This window comes from Daphnia pulex, chromosome 3, assembly GCF_021134715.1.
Source record: "Daphnia pulex isolate KAP4 chromosome 3, ASM2113471v1".
Taxonomy (NCBI): Eukaryota; Metazoa; Arthropoda; class Branchiopoda; order Diplostraca; family Daphniidae; genus Daphnia; species Daphnia pulex.
The window spans coordinates 1393019-1413016 of record NC_060019.1 but is presented as its reverse complement, the minus strand read 5'-3'; the positions used below and the strand labels follow the sequence as shown (position 1 = coordinate 1413016).

Here is a 19998-nt window from a genome sequence, read left to right as displayed (position 1 = left end):
CCCGCCCATTTCTTTTGATTATTGGAGTTATTTGAGGGTTATTTTTTTTAGCCAACTAATACATTCTCGAACATTTGACCGTTGGCAATATTCTTATGAGTCTAAGTTTGTCTAAGTTTAGAAATCAAGTCTTCGGGACGACTGCGCATGCAGATGATACGGCACATACCGCGTTCCCATTTGCGAATGCCAGATAGAACGGTTACTGTTTGACCGTGTTTAACGGAAAACTGGTTAGGCTTTGCTATGTCTTGCGATATTTGGTTTGAATGGTCTAGGGAAAAACAAGTCACAACGAGTGGCGAAATGAAGAAGGAAACCAATAAATTATCAATTTTGTGTTTAGTGTTTACTCTAACCGTAGAATGACAGACTATATTGATATGATTGATATTAACGGTATATGATTCAATGAATTCTCAGATGACTCGTCGTATCAATTTATGCAAATCAACGTCGTCAGCTTTGTAGAAGGTCTGTAATCATTGCTGTGACCCTATGAATACAAATACATACAAGCAAAACGATCCCTTTTTATTTGAACAGGATGCGCCAAAAGAACTTCCCCGGTGATTACTGAATATGAGCGAGTCAAAAGCTTGACTGACTTGACTTGGATTGAAGACTTACACGGAAGAGTGGTAACATTTTGACCTAATTTTTTCTCACGTACATTTGCATTCATGCAAGTGTGTGCGCAGTGTTGTGCAAATCCTTGATTCCACTGATTGATCCACATACGTCTGTGAAAACTTTGAGTTGGTTAATTGCAAGTTCTTTTAGTTGCTTTTTCAACTGCAAAACCATTTGGTAAAGTGCCATTAAATTCATCTTTTTTTGTGTGTGTATACAAGTACAGTGATTTGATCCATGCTGGTATTATAATTTATGCACTATCCTATCTATTGAAAAATGTACTTTTTTAAAACAGAGATTAAACCTACTGAAGGGCTTGTTTTTCCAAACATTACTTAAACAATGTCGTGATTTTTTTTTAATCCAATGAAACTTTTTCAAGCTTATCACTAAAATATCACCTTGAATAGGCTAGTGGGATTTCTTTTCTGGTTGGCTAAAAAAAACATACACTCATGCCATTCCATTTTTTTTTAAAGGACATTGAAAAGAGTGTGGATGTGTTATCCACGAGAATTACTTGCAGCAGTTACTTGCCTCGATTCGATCCATTTTGAAGTCCTTTGCAAACTATTTGTTGTTTACTTATTTATCGAAAATTTTATTACTTTCAAAATTCCTGTAAATTATAAATTATTATTTTTTTTAACTACAGAAAATTATATTTTAAAATAATCTCTCATTATCGATAAAGAGAAAGAACATAAAAAATACTTATTTTCCAAATAGTTAAATTTTTAAAATAACTTGCAACGTTGCATCTCGATACATATTTTGCAATTTGCATAATCACTATTCGTTTTTGGTTAGATTTACTGATTTAGATATTTTCGACACTTGGGAACTGTGAAGATGTGATAGTTCACTGTGGTCTTAGAGTAAGTTGAATTAAAGTGTTTGTGTAGTTGAAAACTGATGGCTTTGAGTGTTGATGTACACTTGGTGATAATGATGGTCTTCCCAACTCACTAAAGCCCAATGATACTAATTTGATAATCCTATCCCATGGAAAAGATAAAAGCCAAGCTTGTGTGATTTAGTATGGTAGACTTGGAACTTGGTTGAATGTTACAGTGTGCTAAGACCACAGACTACAGTATAAGCAATCTGAAGTCAGCATTTCCAGGAACCTCACTGTAAAATTTCCGAACTATTAAGTGCCACACAGTTCACAGGTAAAGTGTAAGATTTCTGTGCTTTTCAGCTTTTCACCATCTCTTAAATTGAATCTAATATTTTTTTTTAGCTTAGTATGGAATTAAGATGGACACTGTGAGGCTCTATTGCCTGCCACGAGGAAATTCAGCTGGAAGAAAGTTACCTCCACCACCAAGTCAAGGTATAACTAGTCAATTCACCATTACAGAACTTTTGTCATCTAATGCTCCTCTTCCATAGATGACACCGTCGATGATACGCCCTTCAAAGGGATCAGCCACCTTCCAAGTCCCGTTGTCAACCGGAACTACATCCAGATGAGCAGCCATCCTGTAAGGAGGTAGGACTTTTTCAGCTTTATTGTCGTTACTCCCTCGTATTTCGTAAAGTAAGCTGTATGCGTTGATGGCTTTTATTTCAATCGAAGGCGAAGAATGAATTAAAGGGAAACCTGACATATCCGTTTAATTAGGCGGTTTTTTTTTCAAAAATTTTACGACATTACGATTATTCGACAAAGAGATGGCGTTGGTATTTACTATTTTTGAGATGTCGATGACTTTGGAGCAAGGCCTCGTTCTTGAATTCATCCCGCTCCTAGGAAATAGTTTAAATGGTCAGGACTTTGGCTAATCGTTTTGCTTGTTGATGAAATCTTTTTCTGTCGGGTTGAGGAAGTGACGCCTTTCCTGTTCTTATCCCATTGTAATTGTTTCTGTTTACTGGTCACCGTGTTTAGGCCTCGTAAAACGGCCTGGAGACTTATCTCCGCTACTATGAATATCACGAAAACTTTGCTGCATATTTTAACTACTGGTCTCTCTTTCTGCTTTCTTTTGCGTTGGAAGTAAGATCAACAATAACCATTCGTTTATTGCTTTGAAAATGTTTGAAGCCCCTTTCACTTATAGGCCTATTATCGATCCGATTTCTGACATCTGTTGATTTGGTTGTCCCGCCATCTATTCAAACAGTCGCACACGTTTTTATCGTGTTAATAGATGGCGTTTCATCCTTGTGGTCTTGTAGATTGCGCACATTATTTGAAAAATGTGTTCCCAACACCAATGTAAAATTTAAAGTAAGTTATTTGGTGATCTTGGTAAATCTTTAGTAGAAGACAATTTGTCTGCAATTCACTATCAGCCAATTCTAGGGTTCTTTTTGAAATACCTTTTTGCTCGTTTAGTCAGCACTATAGCCGCGTTCTAATCGAGAGCATTTTCACAAGCGATGAAGGTTTATCGCCCATTCATTTGAATTAATTGGAGGTCTTCGCCAACAGTTTGGAACAGTTGATTTGTGAACTTGTCGATAGGTGGCGGTAAAGGTGCGGTAGTAAGAAAACATTTTGAAAAGTTGACAATTTCAAAGTTTACCGTATAACGACAAACCATTGCATTTTCCAAGTTGATTTCTCTTGGAATTTCGTTCCTTTTTTTTTCATTTTCGTTTGAAACGAAATTGAAAATCGATCACGGGGAAAGTGCCTAAAGGGGAGAAGGAAGGAAGGCTTTTAAATGGGTCGTTCGTGTGTTTCTTTTTTTTTTTTCGTTCTCCCATTGCGTCGTGCGTTCGGCTTTTGAAATGACTCGGAAATGAGACAAACTAATTGACGACCTTATTTTTTCTCCCCCTGGCTGTTTCTCTCGGGCTTTTTATTAGATCGATACGATCACGAGTTCACGACACCTCGCATCACGCAGGCCCTACCGCTGTGAGTGTGTCCTTTTGCTCTCTCTCTCTCTCTCTCCCTGTCCGTTGTGTGTGTGTATATATTGTTGTCGTGTGTGTTGTTGTTGTTGTTACGGTGCTTTACGCGGAAATGTTTAAAAAAATTGATGTGTGTGCGTGTTTTTATGTGCCAAAGGGGAGAGAAGGAAAACCCGAGAGTTACGAGACACGGCCGTCCGGTTTCCCGACGAGCCTTTTAAAGCGAAAAAAAAAAAAAGAATAAATAAATAGGGGGGAAAAGAAAAAGGAGAGAACAACGCAGCTAGAAATGTTGGCGTGTTTGGACAACATCTGTAACACCTTTAGCGCACTACACCTAAATTTTCTCTTACGGGTCTTGACGCCAAACTGCGAACTCTGGTTATTGTTGTTGTAGTCTCTTGGTAGTACCTTTTTCTCCTTTGACGTCGTCTTGAAAAATGCCACACTAGAATTTATTGATCCTGTTGTTGTTATGTGTTTTATTTCGCTTTGAAAAAGAACCGCCGCCGACGACCCCTGCCAGTTTTGTTGTGGGTTGACTCTTTTTTGTTATTTTAAATCCGTTAATGTGTTTTTTTTTTCCTTTTTCTTTTTGGTCGTCTGCTCTTTTATAGCCCGCGAGTCTCTCCGTAATTTTTTAAGGACATAATTGGATGATGATTATCTTCTTTTGATTTTGCCTCTTTTCCGATCCACTCAAACAGAAGAGGCCATCAAGCGCCTTTTTTTTTAATTTGAAAAATGAAATGATGTTCTTTTGTTTTTTCTTCTTCTGAGAAAAAAACAAGAAAAATCTCAGCCAGTAATTGGGGTGTATAATAAAGAAGGTGGAAGAGATCATCATCATCTTTTTCGGGTGGAATGTGTAATTCGCTCGAATTCTTATTTTCTTATGGCCTCCTCCTCAATTATCTCCCCAGTGTCAAGTTAAAAAGTCGACTCTTTTTGGCGCTGTGAAGAAAAACGAAATTGAACTTTTTTTTCCTCCCTCATTTCGTTTTTTTTCGTTGAGTTGTTCGGGAACGATTCTTGGTCGATTGTCGTGCGTGTGCGGTTGACGGATTCCAATCTGCTGCGGTTTCCGGTCAATACGAGAGAACGCGGGAGAGAGAGAGTATCTGTGCCGTGTTAAACCGGGAAGTTTGCGCAACGGAGGATGATAATCAGAGAGAACTCGTCTCTAGTGGGTTTTTGTCGAGGGTCCGTTCTACTAGTCTATAAAAGGCGAGAAGATTGGGACAACCACTCGTGAAAAAAGTAGAAGGGGGGGGGGAATGGAAGGAGAAGAAGAGCTGACGCTCGATTTAGATTACATTACAGTCGAGTGAGACGCTTCTATCTCTTTTGCTCCACTTGTACATGTTGTTACGAGTGGTGGTGGTGGTGGTGGTAGGGCTATACACAACACTGTGTATAGCCTATCGTGGGCCTGATGCCTCTTGTGTGGAAATGGAAAAAAGAAAGCGGACATGAGGCGACGATCTGATATGCAACTGCTGGGCCTGCCCGTCACATCCACAATACGGAGCCTCATCTCCATTCGAGATCGAGGGCCGACCGAGAGTCTCTGATCTTTTTTCGGTCGTCCCTATACACATCGTCTGGATATTTTATATTCCATTTCTGTGGCCTGGCTGGGTCCTATTGTGTGCCCGGCTGCGGCCACTGACAAGCCAATTTCCCCCACGCCGCGCCCTTGTATAAAGTACACCAGAATAGGCCAAAAATAAAGAATAAGAAATACTCTCGACTCTGCTGTTCGGGGTTCTCTTTTATTGAGATTCGGTCCCCTGTTTACCATGTAATGGGATTTTCTGAATTTCCAGCACAGCGGCGGCTATTATATCCACTCACTCACATCAAATGTAGTCGACCAACACAAATCAGCTTATTATCATCATAAACGCCCGGCTCTCACTCGGATGAGATTATTTTCCTTCGCCCATCTCCTTTTCATACCCTATTAACTAAACCCAACCGACTATCGCGTCTATTTCTTTTCTCCCCTCTCCAACGAAAAAAAAAGAAAAAGGGATCCGATGACCATCCTCATTTTCACACTGTGCTGGTCATCATCACGGCCGCGGTGTTGCGGCTGCTGGGCTGATTCTTGTTCTCGGGTTATACGGCCGGACTCTGCTGGGATTAGATCATCTTCCCTCCGCTGCCGTTGTGTGTCTATATACCAAATGTCCTGTGTGTGTGTTGGGTGTGTGAATTGAACGAGCGACAAAGGAACCCTAAAAAGTCTGGAATAATCATCGTAATAATAAAAAAGAGTAGAATAAAGAATTCTGACGTTTTTATTCCAGCAGCAGCGTCAAATTTCCTACACCTCCCTCCTCATTCTCTTCTTCTCCTCTCCTCTTCTCTCTGCGAGCTATTCCCTTAATAGTTAGTAAGTACTTGGAAATAAAGTAGTAATTACTAGATGATTCAATGACCGGCCGCCCTCCCCTCCCCCCTTGTACTACTTGCACTGTGCTACTCCTATAACGCGCATCGATTATAATCTCTCACATTTAACGAGGTCTTTCACGCACCAGCTTTTTCTCTCTCTTAAACGGCGTATATACACACACAGCATTCGCTTCATTAATAACGAGCTAAAGAAATGTGCCGTTAAAAATGTAAAACGCGTATATTCAAATTTCTCCCCCTTTTTTCCACCTTCTTTTTCTCTTCTGCAATGGCCGTGCTTTTCTTCAAGAGTCGAGAAAAAGCCGAGTCATATTTGATTAGATTTATTATACACGTCTAGTCAGTTATTACATCTAGCCGTGCGTGCCGTCTGCTGCGTTGTGTCTTAAAAGGCAACAGCACAGCATCCGACTAGGACGACGACGAAGGAAAGAGAGAGAGAGGCGATGACGATGCTGAACAGCACAATTTTCTGTCATCTGCTGCAACAGCAGCAGCAGCGGCAACACACACCGATATGTGTCGACGTGATGGGAAAGGCCGTCAAGTGGCTGGCGAGTGGATGGAGGGGAGAGAGGAGAGAAAGACTCTGTGAATATTGACGGAACGTGATATTTTCCAGGGAATGCTGTCTCGTGTGTGTGAAGTAGTCGTATACACAAGAGGGGGGAGAGAGAGAGGGCCGCTTGTGAGTCTGTTGAAATATCATCACGACCGAGTCAACAACAGGTCGAGACTTTTTTTTCGGCTTTTTTTCTTTCTTTCCTGTAGGAGATAGATAGAGAGGTGTTATGTAGACGGATCCTTATAGCGCTGCGGATGGTGTCGGGAGCCGGAGCCCCCCCATGACAATTTCAAACATTGTCTCTGTTATGCCTCGGGATCTTTCTCTTCTTCCTTGTCTAGCTGTACAAATAATAAAAGAGAGAGCCGTTGAGTCAATAGACATTTTCGACGGGGACCAGTTGATGCTGGCGGGGGGGAGTGTTGTGTGTTTTGTTTCCGGTTCAAAAAAAGATACCGTTTGGTTATATTCTTTTGCTTTCATGATTGTGTATCAACACAACTGATTTGAATTGGAGTTGATGATGACGTTATATGTATAATGACGACGGCGGTTGGTAGATCTATAAGGTTTCTTCTTTTCCCCCCTTATTCTTGTGTAATTTGATTGATTGTTTTGAATTGCGCGCCTCTCTGTGCTGATGCCGCACGTGCTGTCGGGATGCGATGCACGCTCACTTGCACGCCCTTTTCCAAGGGGTTTCGTTCCGACGAATGTCGGCCACTTGATCATCATCATCATCATCTCTCCATTGATGATGGACGGGAGGAGAGATAGCGGGAATGGGGGGGGGAGAGAGAGTACAGTGGAAATGGTGTTCCGGGAATGGCATCAAATGTTACGGATGCTGTTCAGTTTGCGTTGCCATGGGAGATGCTCCGTTAGAGACGTTAAGGTCTTTTGATGTGGTTGATGCAATCATACACGAAACAACCGTCGACCAAACAAAATGTTTTTGATTTTGATTTGATAGCAAACGAATCACGGCCCTTGGATGTTGATGACATCAAAACTTAGCCGAGTTCATTATATATATATGACGTCGTCTAGGTAACACAAGAGGGGTGGGGGTGGGTGGAGAGTTGTGGCACGGGTAAATATCATACTTTCAATCGCCGTGTAGAGCTTCCACTTTTCTCATCATGTCTAGTGATGCTGCTTGACAACGGTCGCCCTAGCAACCGACCCCCTTCTCTCTCTCCCTCCTCCCGCGCTCTGTTTCATTTGTGAAAATCAACCGGCCATGATGATGGCCATGCACCATCCATGGCAGCCAGTAATACTTTGTGTACCGTCATCTTTTTGGTACTGCCACTTGTTTTTTATTTATTTTTTTTTATCTGAGGGGGGGTTAGAAGACTCTTTTGAGGCACGGCGCCGCTGCATTACCGAATTAGCATATTTGGTTATATAGACTCGGCAGCAGAGAAACATGACAATCGGCTTAAATAAAAAAATCGGAGAAATCCCTGAGCTTATTTGGAAAATGTCAAAGGGGAAATACACACAACTTGTCGGATTCACGTTGTGGACGTCACTCTCGGTCCCCGACGACTCTTTTGAAAAGTAAAAATTACAATCGAAACTGGCAGGGATTAGACTGATAATCTACAACTGAATGCATTTTGGTAAAAAATAAAATTGGGGGATTGTGAATGGTAGGGGGTTGAATTCTCCGTCACGATCGTCACGACGGTCGGCGGCGATCAACCCCTAATGACTTTGCCCGATTTACTCTTCAACTTTCTTTCTTTCTCTTTTGTATAGATTGTGGGGTGAGTCGTATAATCCCTTGTCAAATAGAGTTGTCTGTTTTTTTTATTGATGTCGTGAGTTTCCCCTTCAATTTAGGCCGAGTCGATAAAATGAACCGAAAATGTTGTCGTTTTTATTTGATGTATTGGAACGCGGGTCTCTCTCAATTTACCCTATTCAGACACAGACTTTATTATCGATGCAAGATGATGGATGCCATTGGGGTTTTTTTCATTCGGCTGCGATGAGGACGACAGTCTGGAACCCAAATTTCTCGATGGGGGTCAGAAATCCGTTGTTGAAGATGCCGGTCGACCAGGCCCATCCAATCATCATGGGGCCGGGCTGTTATCAATGACATTTCATTAATAATTGAAAAACGAGAAATTTGGTAAAAGTTAATTCAACTTACAGTGATAACGACGTCCTGCAAATTATTGCCGGTGTCGACTTGGCGGGCGATGCGCATCACGGTGTAGTCGGTCCCGAAAAGGAACGACAGCAGCTGGAAATCGTTGCGGAAATCGTCCCTGGGTCCTTCGGCCGTCTCGCAACCCAGTCCGTCGACCAGGGCGCAATGTTTGTCCAGGAAGAAACTGTTGCTCGGCTTGCTGGCGTCGTAGGCGCCGTAGAAATAGTCGCCCAGGGTGAGATCGGCGGATGTGAAGCGCAGGCTGAACCATCCGGTGGTGGCCACTCGCATTTCCAGCACAAGCAGCGGGTTGCTGGGGTCCTCGTAGACAACGTCCCAATCCAGACGGAAGGAACCTTCCGGGTCCAGCTCCAGCGTGTTGTTTAGGATCATCGATTCCAGTTCTCTGCCGCTTTGTCTCGTTTGCCGGCCGAGTCTCGATGGAAGTGCGGAGCAGATGGCCGCCAATGAAGCCACAATCATCAAGAATTTCATCATCTATTTGACCGTATAACAGCGAATGATTTTAGAATTAATTTCAGTCATGGGATGTACGCGATTGGTTTTTTACCTTTTTTGTTAGTCGAGTCGACAGTCGGGACGAGTTAATTCAACTGGTTATTCGCTTTTGATCATATCCCGTTAGTTCTCGGCTATTTTATACCAAATTTGATCAAGTCCGACGTCATGCCCTTTTTCACTTAATCTATTCATCTGTGTGCGTATCAGGGGCTAATAAGGGCCAATATCGCCAGAGTTGACGCAATCAAGCGAATGTCCAATCCAACAAAAAAGGATCGATGAATATCTCTATCTCTGTTACATTTCAAGTTGAAGAAAATTATCGATTCAGGAAGATCGGGTCCATGCCCCGGCCCTCTCTCTACTCCCCAATCGTCCATGGTTTATTTCCTCTTCCGCATTTGATATATTGAACACAAAGAAACAGCTGGACCCAGTTAGAGGCTTTTTTTTTGTATGTGTGTACTGTGTGTGTGTGTGTGGGGACCTGGCGCTTTGCTGTGCGTCGGTAGCCGGGTGTTACTTAATCAAGCGCGTCTAGACGATAAATAACAGCCCCCCTCTTGGCTGGAATATAAACTATACACGGGGTTTCTGATCCGGGGCGGATGCTTTTTCCACCGTAGTAACAATGTAACATTCATCAGGTTCTCTTCTTTTTTTTTTAAATTTTATGTCATTTTTTTTGTTTGAATAAATAAGGATAAAAAGGGGTTCAGTCACCGCGCTCTTGTTTTGCGCAGAGAGCGTCCCAGTTTTGTTATTTTTGGTTATTTTCCATCTTCCTTTTTTGAAAAAAAAACAAAGCGGAGTGGAAGAAATGGGGGAAAAGGAAACCAGTTGCGACGTTGACTGATTGCTTATCAAAATGGAAGTTGTTTTTTTTTTGGAAAGAGAAAAACGCGACGTTTGTTCTTTTGAACGTTGTCGAAGCCGCAACAGATAGGCGAGCACTTTTCTTTTGCTCTTATCGGCAACAACATTTTCTTCTTCTTCTTTTCTTCTTATTCCTTCCAACTTGTAACATCGTCGAATGGGGGATTGATTTTTTTTTTTGTTATTTCGTTTTGAAATTCATCAATTCCCCCGCCGTTAGACAGAACTGGAATGCACCCGCCAAATGGATGAAATGGATCCGATGTTTATTATATTGATTCCTTTCATCATATTTTTATTTGTTTTGTTTTTTTTATTTCCATTTCTCCGGTCTTCTTAACAACCAATCTTATCGAAGCCGTTCACCTGTCTGCCAACTAATTGATGGGAGACCCATATCCGTATCCCCAGCCAAGAAAAATAAATAAAAACGGGTCCCGATTTTCTTCTTCTTTTTTTAACACACACACACACACGCGCTCGCGCCCTGTGTAGGTATTATATAGGAGCACTACAGAGTGTGTAGTATCGCCATAAAATGAGATTGAGAACCTTGCATTTCCTTCTTTTCATATCTGTCTATCTATAAAGTGTGTACAAATGTACACACAGAGTATAGAGAGAGTCTAAAGGCTTTTTTGTAAAAAAGAAGAAGATAAATAAAAGGGCTGGAAAGGTGGTTTGGCTCTATCCCCACTTTCATCCCCTCCTGGCCTTTTATTATATATATGCTACACACACACACACATATAGGTAATCAATGAAGGCTTCGTAAATAGTGGATTGCAAGTACGGTCGAATTCGGAGTGAGTGCGGGGGGACAGGAGAGAGAGAGGGCAATACAAAAGTAACCATGGCAACACCCTCTTTTCTCGTCCCAGTCGCAATAGCTTGGAATATTATATATATTTTACATCAGGAGCGGTGTATATAGCAACAGCTATATAGGCGCTAGCGAGTCTCTGTGTGTTGTGTATTTTTTTATTCTATGAGCTTTTCTCGAGAGGGGATGGATGCCGTTTGGTGCGGAGAATGAAAGAAGAAGAAGGGCCGGAAACAATTTCCAACCTCTCTTCTTCTTCTTCTTTTTCGCTCTCTTTACTTTGACGACCTCCTTCAAAGGTATTAGATGGACGAGTAGCAGGAGCAGTAGACTGGTAGTAGTAGTAGTAGGTGTCTCCTCTATGTGTGTATACCTAGACGATCCGCATTGGGGGCCTTGTGGATATTGTTTGCTCGATAGGAGGAAGAAGACGATGACGGTTATTTCGTCTCGGAGAAGAATAAAGGGGAGAAATGGCATCCGAGAGAGTCTGGGAGAGGCGCCATGTTTTCCGATACATCAAAGACCGAGGAGCTAGAGAGTGTGTCTTTCTTTTTCTGATTCTCTGGCAATGAAATGGGAGGCCGTGTCTACGATGTGTGTGTGTGTGTGCGAAAGGGGCGAAAAGAAATCAATAAGATCCGCCGGTGATGGTAGAAAGACTCCGGCATACGCCATCAAAGCTAATTAGAAACAGGGGCGGGGGTATAGCCGAGAGAGTTTTGATTTTTTGATTATTTCTTCTTCTCTCCATTTTCCTTGTTTGTTGTTGTGGGTGTGTGTACGGCCTCTGTTGTTTAACGGCGCCCTTGATTGGAGGGATTCGCTCGGTTCCATCGGGGCGGGTTTTTCGGCCTTTTTTGGGTCGATAGATCCTTGCGATCCTGAGTGTAGAAGGAGACGACGGTCTACCTAAAGATGATGACGTTAATGAAGGCAAGAACGGACCTTTTTTTTTTTATTTTTTTTTAAAGAGAAGGAAACCCCCGACGTGCTGCACTCGGGTGAACACAAATGAGCCCGACGCCTGTACGCGGTCCTTTTGCCAGTCGGGCCTGCTGGGCAACGCCACACTCAGTATATACCACACGGACGGCGGCTGCTGTGTGTGTTGACTGCGTTTAATTAACTATAGAGCGTGCGTGTGTGTGTGTGGGTGCCAATGCAATTTCTACGGCCTCCGGTATAAGTTCGGTGAAGTTTTCGGGGGCGGTTTTACGTATGCGAGACTCGTGCGACCTCCTCACCAAAGCCGATGTACCGCCGGTCGACTAATGCTCTTGCTCTCTTGCTATTTACGCGTTCTAAAGCTTCAGGGTTGGGTGGGGGGACTATGGGGGTATCAGGGATATATCAGGGAACATGAGGCGCAAGGAGTGAAAGATAAAGAAGAATGAGAGAGGTACCGAGAAGAGTGATCCAATGATCCGCACGCTCCATTTAGACGCTGAAGAACGCGGGAGCGTTGTGCCCGCACTTTTCTCTCTCTCTTGGAAGTTGTTGCCAGCACAGTCTGCGCAGAGTGGAGGTAGAAAGCCTTTCCGTGTCTGTCAATCAAGTAATAGGTCCAACCGTCGGCAGCAGCCGGCCGCCAGGCTTTTGATTCTTTTATTATTATAGAGATAAATAAACGAGGCTAAAAGAGGAGTGATGATAATGATTGGGTTGCCCATGACGACCAAATATTTGAACGAAACAAAATACGCAAAACGGCAATGCAGGCGTTCCATTGCTTATTTTTATTGAGAAGCTGCAACGAGACAAACTGAAGAGTTACAGAAACAAACTTATATGGTCAAGATTCATAAACAGTTGTATTTGGTAGGGGTTTGATTAATGGAATTTAGGGGCTCGTTAGTTTATTTGTTAATTGGTAATGCAGTTTTTAAGATTCATGTTATTGATAATCACATTCTAAGGCAAAATTGTATTGAATTACGATGACAAAACAGATGACAATCTGACATATTTATGTATTGCGACTTTGCAAGTTGTCTAAAAATTCAGCTCAAAGAACACCAAGACACGTTTCTGAGCCCTTTTGTTGGTGGATTTAGTAATTGCAAGACTTCATTGCGATTTTTTTCCTCATAATTTCTTTGAAAGAAGTCACGCGTTTCTTTTGTCACATTGAATCCACTTATAATTACCAGTTTTATTACGTCAATTAAATTTTCGTTTTTATAATTTGCACACAATAAAGTGAGAGCATTGTCTCCGCCTTTGTTTTTGCAATTGATATCGATCCCATTTTCAATTAAAAGTCGAAAAATGTCAATTAAATTTTCGTTTTTATAATTTGCGCACAATTTAATGAGAGCATTATCTCCGTATTTGTCTTTGTAATTTACTTCGATTCCATTTTCAATCAAAAGTCGAATGATGTCAATTAAATTTTCCTTTTGATAAAACCAGCACAATATAGTGAGCGCATTGTCTCCGTATTTATTTTTGTAATTGACTTCGATTCCATTTTCAATCAAAAGTCGAATGATGTCAATTAAATTTTCAATTCGATAAAAGTAGCACAAGAAAGTGAGCGCATTCCAATTCCATCCGTCGTTGGTTTTGCAATTTACTTCGACTCCATTTTCAATGAAAAATCGAATAATGTCAATTAAATTTTTGTTTTGATCATTTTTGCACAATGCTATGAGAGCGTTACATCCGTCTTTGTCTTTGCAATTGATATCGATCCCATTTTCAATCAAAAGTCGAATAATGTCAATTAAATTTTCGTTTTGATGATAGCGACACAATGTATTGAGAACGTTGCCTTCGTCTTCATTTTTGCAATTGATATCGATCCCATTTGCAACGAAGAGATTGATGATTGCAAGAAAACTTTTGTTTCTATTTTGTTTACGATTTTCGCACCACAAAAGAAGAGCATTTTTACCCTTCCTGTCCATTGAATTAACGTTGGCTCCGTGTTGGATCAAGAGACTAACTATTTCTACCCCATTTTCACTTATCTTTTCGCTTTGTGCTAAGCGCAATAGCGGTGTCAATCCATTTGGGTCTTTGTCGTTGAGGTCCACACCTTCTTGAATCAGTTTTCCTAATTCCTCCACGCTTGGGTTCCCTTCCGCTAGTAACGTAAACATCTGTTGTGAATTCTAAAAGGAACAAGACTGGTCAATGCATAATAATAGTTAAGAAAACGTTTTCGCGAAGTGTTTTGCCTAACCTTCAGAATGTTTGTGAATCGATCTACGACATCAGATGATGTAACTCGATTATCTGGTTCTTTTTCTAACATTTCTGTGATTATATTACGAAGTTTTTCCGTTTCTATACGAAAACAGAGAAATTTCCGTTTGAAAAAATTTATTTTTATATTCCTAAAATTGTTTATGGTTTTTCATCCAACTTACGGGGAAGGTTGGCTGGTTCCTTTTTTCGTACGTTAACTAGGATTTGATGACTTGAGGAGCCAAATGGATGAACACCTTCCGAAAGGAAGTAACCAAAGACGAGGCCTTCGGCAAATACATCGCTCTTGACGGTTCCTCTTTTCTGAACTTGGTTTTCAGCAGAACTGTCCTCGTCCAGTAATTTCAATATTTCTGGTGCGAAATAATCGTATGTTCCTCTAACACCGCTCATCGAGAAAGAACCTCTTTCGTTGACACGTTTACTGTAACCAAAATCTGCCCACTTCATTACCACTTGTTGGGTTGTAGTATCAAAACGGATGAGTACGTTCTGTGGCTTGATGTCGCGATGGACTAATCCCATTTGATGAATGTACTCGAGTCCTTTAGCCAACTGAAGTAGGACTTCTGTATTTTGCGGCATTGGGCCGCGGTATTTTTTGGGGTCATCTTTTTTGAGAAATAGTCTATCTAACGAGGCATCACATAATTCAAGGACGAACATTCTATAAAAGATTTTCGAAAAGATTTAGAATTTTACTTTGAAAACTGTTTTCATTTTTTAAATACTTAAAGTCTTGGTTCTCCTGCACGTGAAATAATTTGATGACGTTAGTATGATCCAACATTTTTAGGGCCTTCTCTTCTTGTTCATTGCTCGCGGTTTTTTCTAGGGGAATTCGTTTGACTGCCACTTTCACTCCACGCCAAGCACCTTCGAAAACAGTGGCAAAACCTCCCACCCCTAAAATCTTTTTACGATCCAAAGTCACCATGCTAACAAATGAATTAACTTGGCAAAACACTTAAAACTAGGTCTACTTTCTGTCAACTGAAGGGTGCGAGATTTATACTTGTAAATTTAATCTACTGCAAAAGTACCTTTATCTTGTTTTTGGGTCAAAACTTGATAAGCACATAGTCATGGGATACATAAATATTGCGCTGTTTTGTAGCCACTTTTATTATCTCTGTCTATTTTTAAATTGATCCAACCCGATACTCTCAGTCAGCCATTACTCGTCTTTTTTGACAAGACTTTATTAACAAATTTTTTGTCTCAGCAAGTCGCTGCAAGCAGCTGATGCCATTTTTTTTGCTGTTGTGATGCTTCCTTTAAGATACAGAAACAGTTGGTCAATAATATCTTCTTTTAGTTGATTTAGTTGCTTTGTAACTGGCGTTGCACATTTCTCTTCCCTATTGAATTCTGGCATAGGAACCGAAGGCCCAGCTAGGATTCCTTTTCAAAAATGATCTTTTACGGCTAGTGGAGCAATTGACATAAAAACATAACGCCAATTAACTAGACAAAAAGCAAGTATTTATGCTGGTGTTTTGATTTTATGAATTTCATTTTATATTAGTTAGGGCTATTGTTAGTCATGGATTATGTACTCATTGAAAAAAAATGGTAATTTTTACCGGATCGTTTTTATTAATGTTATAGTGTCGATCCTCCACTCGGCTGAACCAAAGATTAACTCCTTGTAAAAGAAAATAACCGAAAACAAGTCCTTCTGCGTAGACATTGCTCTTGACGGTTCCTCTTTTTTCCGGGCTTTGTTTTCAGTATCCTCGCCCATTAATTCAATATTTCTGCAGCAAACCATTTTTTCGTTCCTTTGAAAGCACTGCATCGAGTAAGTTCCCCTTTCGTTGACACTTTTACTGAAACCGAAGTATTAAATTTATTTGATGTATATGCTCGAGTCCTTCAGCCAATTGGAGAAGAACTTCTCTTTCCGGTGGAACTGGGCCACGGGCCACAGTGTTTTTTTTTTAATAATAATTTTTATAAGCAGCAAAGTCGTGAGATAGAAAAAGATTACGTTGCTTCGTAAGCACAGTTAAACTTTTGAAAATGATTAATCTGGTATCTTTGCAGCTTGTACGTACATACGTACGCTACATAGCTTTGTACGTTCCTCTAGATTAGATGTTTCAAGCTTTATCGTCTCTCTCAGTCTCTTATACATGTTTTCTAAACTAAATAGGTAAAATGGTAATTCAATTATTTTGCTTGCAAAATTTAATCTAAACCTAAGAAAAATATATTCACAAACTCAAAAGATTTTCGGTGGCATCGTTATTGTTGTTAAAGCTCAGTAAACGAGCATTTCTCCTTCATTGACCGAGTGGGACTAAATTTATTGGACTTTTGGAGAAATGTATTCAAGTAAAGATTTTCTTAACTACACCGGGACAAACTTGTTGTGAAGATTTTTATTAATGAGACTTAGGTGCTCATTAGTTTATTTGTTGATTAGTAATTCAGTTTTTAATATTCATCTTTTTGATATACACATTAAGGCAAGATTGTGTTCAAATTAAGACGACAAAACAGATGACAAACTGACATGTTTATATGTTACCAACTTTGCAGGTTAATAAAATATTCAGAACAAATAACACCAAGCCACGTTTCTGAGCCCTTTTGTTGGTGGATTTAGTAATTGCAAGACTTCATTGCGATTTTCTTCGTCATAATTTCTCTGGAAGTAGTCACGCGTTTCTTTAGTCACATTGAATCCACTTTTAATTAGAAATTTAGTTATGTCAATTAAATTTTCGTTTTTATAATTATTGCACAAAACAGTGAGAGCATCATCTTCGTCTTCATTTTTCCAATTGATGTCGATTCCATTTTCAATTAGAAGTCGAATAATATCAATTAAATTTTCGCTTTTATAATTTTCGCACAATAAAATGAGAGCATTATCTTCGTTTTCGTTTTTCCAATTGATGTCAATCCCCTGTTCAATTAAAAGTCGAATTGTGACAATTAAATCGTCATTTTGATAAAAACGACACAATAAAGTGAGAGCATTATCTTTGTCTTCGATTTTGCAATTGACTTCGACCCCCTTTTCAATTAAAAGTCGAGTAATGTCAATTAAATTTTTGTTTGTATAATGTTCGCACAATAAAGTGAGTGCATTATCTCCGTCTTCGTTTTCGCAATCGACGATGATCCCCCTTTCAATTAAAAGTCGAGTTATGTCGATTAAATTTTCTTTTTCATAACTTTCGCACAGTAAATTGAGAGCATTATTTCCGGATAGGTTTTTGCAATTGATGTCGATCCAATTTTCAATCAAAACTCGAATGATGTCAATTAAATTTTCCTTTTCATAATGGCGGCACAAGGAAGTAAGCGCATTGTCTCCGTCGTTGTTTTTGCAATTGACTTCGATTCCGTGTTGGATTAAAATTTGAATAATGTCAATTAAATTTTCGTTTTTATAATGTTCGCACAATAAAGTGAGAGCATTATCTCCGTATTTGTCTTTGCAATTGATATCAATCCCATTTGCAAGGAAGAGATTGATGATTGCCAAAAAACTTTGGTTTTCATGTGGTCGATGATTTTCGCACCACAAAAGGAGAGCATTTTTACCCTTCCTGTCTACTGAATTGACGTTGGCTCCGTGTTGGATCAAGAGACTAAATATTTCTAAATTATCACTATTATTTTTGCTCTCTGCTAAGCGTAATAGCGGTGTCATTTCTCTTCTATTTTTCGCATTGATATTCACACCTTCTTTTATCAGTTTTTCGATTTCCTCCACGCTTCGATTTTTTCTCTTGAGTAAAGTGAACATCTGGCAGGGTGAATTTAAAAAAAGGAAATGAAAAAAATTTATAATACTGAAAACAACGTTTTATTATTTTACGTTATACGAATTTTTATTTTTACCATGAGTACTGGGATTTCTTGTAGTTTTTGAACTACAGTAGATGATTCAACTCGATGATTTGGGTTTTTTTCGAACATTTCTTTCAACAAATCGCGAATTTCTGTCCCTTAAAAAAATACAAAATTTTAATTTCAACTATTTTTTCATTCTTAATGAAATACTCGAATTATTGCTTACTAGTTTTTCATATAGACTTACTGGGGAGGTTGATAGGTTTCTTTGTACGTACGTTCTTTCCAATTTCATAACTTGAGGAGCCAAATGGATGAACCCCTTTCGAAAGGAAGTAGCCAAAGACGAGGCCTTCGGCAAATACATCGCTCTTGACTGTTCCTCTTTTCTGAACTTCATTTTCAGGAGAGCTGTCCTCGTCCAATAATTTCAATATTTCCGGTGCGAAATAATCGTATGTTCCTCTAACATCGCTCATGGTGAAAGTTCCCCTTTCGTTGACACGTTTACTGAAACCGAAATCTGCCCATTTCATCACCACTTGTTGGGTTGTAGTATCCAAACGGATGAGTACGTTCTGTGGCTTGATGTCGCGATGGACTAATCCCATTTGATGAATATACTCGAGTCCTTTAGCCAATTGAAGTAGGACTTCTGTTTCTGGCGGCATTTGCCCACGGTATTTTTCTGGGTCATTTTCTTTGAGAAATAGCTTGTCCATAGAAGCATCACACAATTCAAGGACGAACATTCTATAAATATATTTATTTGTAAAGATTTAAAATGCCACTTTAAAATGGTTTCATTTTGCCAATACTTAAAGTCTTGATCCTCCTCCACGTGAAATAATTTGATGACGTTGACATGATCCAACATTTTCAGGGCCTTCTCTTCTTGTTCCGTTGTTGCGGCATGCCCTAAAAGAATTCGTTTGACTGCCACTTTCACTCCACCCCAAGTACCTTCGAAAACAGTGGCAAACCCTCCCTCCCCTAAAATCTTTTGACGATCACACATCAACATGGTAACAAATAAATTAACTTGCCAAAACACTTAAAACTAGGTCTACTTTCGCTCAACTAAAGGGTGTGGTATTTGATGCGAGAAATATAACAGTATCTGCAGCATTTGATAATTTATTCTATAGGGCCTACTGATAAAAATTTTCAATTTGATAAGCACAGTGTCGAGATACATAAATACTGCGCTATTTTGTAACAATCTTTGTTATCCGTGTCCATTGTGAAATAGATTAATTCACTTCCTTCACTACCCGTCTCGAGACACGATTTAAAATTATTATTTTTTTTTTGTATTCGCATCTCATCGACAGCTTATGCTATATTTCATGCCGTTGTGATAATTCTTCCTTTTTTATGTATATAGAATTTGGTAAATCCTGTCTATTTTTAATCGTTTTTGCCGGTAACCATTGAGAATATTGCGTTGCCGTTAAATTCGCCTCCGTTTTGGTGCGCTTTTGAGTCGAATTAGGGCAATCATGTTGTCTATCCGTTTTCTAAACTAAATAGCTAGAATGGCAATTAATTATTTTGCTTGCATAAGTTAATATGAACCTAAGATAAATACATTCACAAACTCAAAAGATTTTCAGCAGCATGCAGTGGTGTTGTTAGTTGTTACAGTTTCGTAAACGAGCATTTAAATGTATTGGACTTATGGTGAAATGTATTCAAGTCATAATTTTCTTTACTATTGAAAAATGTTGTACTCGTTAAACGTTAAAAACCCTGGTTTTCGTTACATTATTATGATTTTACGGTAGTTTTAGAAACAAAACTTATTATACATATACTCCCTGGTTTGCGTTACATTACTATGATGTTATGGTCTTTTTAGAAACTGACAAAAATTTGTCGTCACTAAGCTAAAGCACTGAAATACTTGAAAAGGCTGGTAGGATTTCTTTTCTGGGTTGCTAGAAAACATGAAAATATATTTCTTTTGCAATGTTTTATTGTCCTGCCATTCAGTTTATTTGGTTTGGATAATTAATTTTGTAAATATCTAAAGTAATGTGTAGTTGTCATCATTTTTGTGTCGAATTTTCAGATGCCCTCACT

The 19998-nt window shown here is 39.7% G+C and overlaps 3 protein-coding genes and 1 long non-coding RNA gene across 4 annotated transcripts; 1 reads left to right on the top strand and 3 right to left on the bottom strand.

Moving 5' to 3' along the window:
* The first annotated feature begins 1447 nt into the window (after positions 1-1447).
* On the top strand, positions 1448-2210 carry LOC124190958. Its single transcript, XR_006873209.1, has 3 exons — positions 1448-1811; positions 1883-1975; positions 2035-2210. It is a non-coding gene; the product is annotated as an uncharacterized LOC124190958 (long non-coding RNA).
* Positions 2211-8378: 6168 nt separating this feature from the next.
* LOC124190957 lies at positions 8379-9372 on the bottom strand. The gene is made up of 3 exons (XM_046583845.1): positions 9235-9372; positions 8664-9161; positions 8379-8596 (listed from the first exon to the last, which is right to left on the bottom strand). Exons 2-3 carry the CDS (start codon positions 9159-9161, stop codon positions 8483-8485), a joined length of 612 nt encoding a protein of 203 aa, XP_046439801.1. The 5' UTR covers positions 9235-9372; the 3' UTR covers positions 8379-8482.
* A 3429-nt stretch (positions 9373-12801) lies between these two features.
* Positions 12802-15127, bottom strand: LOC124190950 (probable serine/threonine-protein kinase fhkE). The gene is made up of 4 exons (XM_046583838.1): positions 14832-15127; positions 14262-14767; positions 14075-14178; positions 12802-14003 (listed from the first exon to the last, which is right to left on the bottom strand). The coding sequence occupies exons 1-4, from the start codon at positions 15035-15037 to the stop codon at positions 12888-12890; spliced, it is 1932 nt and encodes a 643-aa protein (XP_046439794.1). The 5' UTR covers positions 15038-15127; the 3' UTR covers positions 12802-12887.
* A 1351-nt stretch (positions 15128-16478) lies between these two features.
* Positions 16479-19048, bottom strand: LOC124190949 (death-associated protein kinase 1-like). The gene is made up of 4 exons (XM_046583837.1): positions 18732-19048; positions 18161-18666; positions 17962-18068; positions 16479-17866 (listed from the first exon to the last, which is right to left on the bottom strand). Exons 1-4 carry the CDS (start codon positions 18935-18937, stop codon positions 16661-16663), a joined length of 2025 nt encoding a protein of 674 aa, XP_046439793.1. The 5' UTR covers positions 18938-19048; the 3' UTR covers positions 16479-16660.
* Between the last annotated feature and the right edge of the window lie 950 nt (positions 19049-19998).

Bases quoted from the DNA above. Each gene is read 5' to 3' on its own strand.
- LOC124190957 (XM_046583845.1), bottom strand. From the start codon at position 9,161: ATGATGAAATTCTTGATGATTGTGGCTTCATTGGCGGCCATCTGCTCC. The intron at 8,597-8,663 runs GTAAGTTGAATT...CATTGATAACAG, and splicing joins TGCAGGACGTCGTTATCACT to CCCGGCCCCATGATGATTGG.
- LOC124190950 (XM_046583838.1), bottom strand. From the start codon at position 15,037: ATGGTGACTTTGGATCGTAAAAAGATTTTAGGGGTGGGAGGTTTTGCC. The intron at 14,179-14,261 runs GTAAGTTGGATG...GTTTTCGTATAG, and splicing joins GGAACCAGCCAACCTTCCCC to AAACGGAAAAACTTCGTAAT. The intron at 14,004-14,074 runs GTTAGGCAAAAC...TGTTCCTTTTAG, and splicing joins GATTCACAAACATTCTGAAG to AATTCACAACAGATGTTTAC.
- LOC124190949 (XM_046583837.1), bottom strand. From the start codon at position 18,937: ATGTTGATGTGTGATCGTCAAAAGATTTTAGGGGAGGGAGGGTTTGCC. The intron at 18,667-18,731 runs GTATTGGCAAAA...ATATATTTATAG, and splicing joins GAGGAGGATCAAGACTTTAA to AATGTTCGTCCTTGAATTGT. The intron at 17,867-17,961 runs GTAAAAATAAAA...TCACCCTGCCAG, and splicing joins AAGAAATCCCAGTACTCATG to ATGTTCACTTTACTCAAGAG.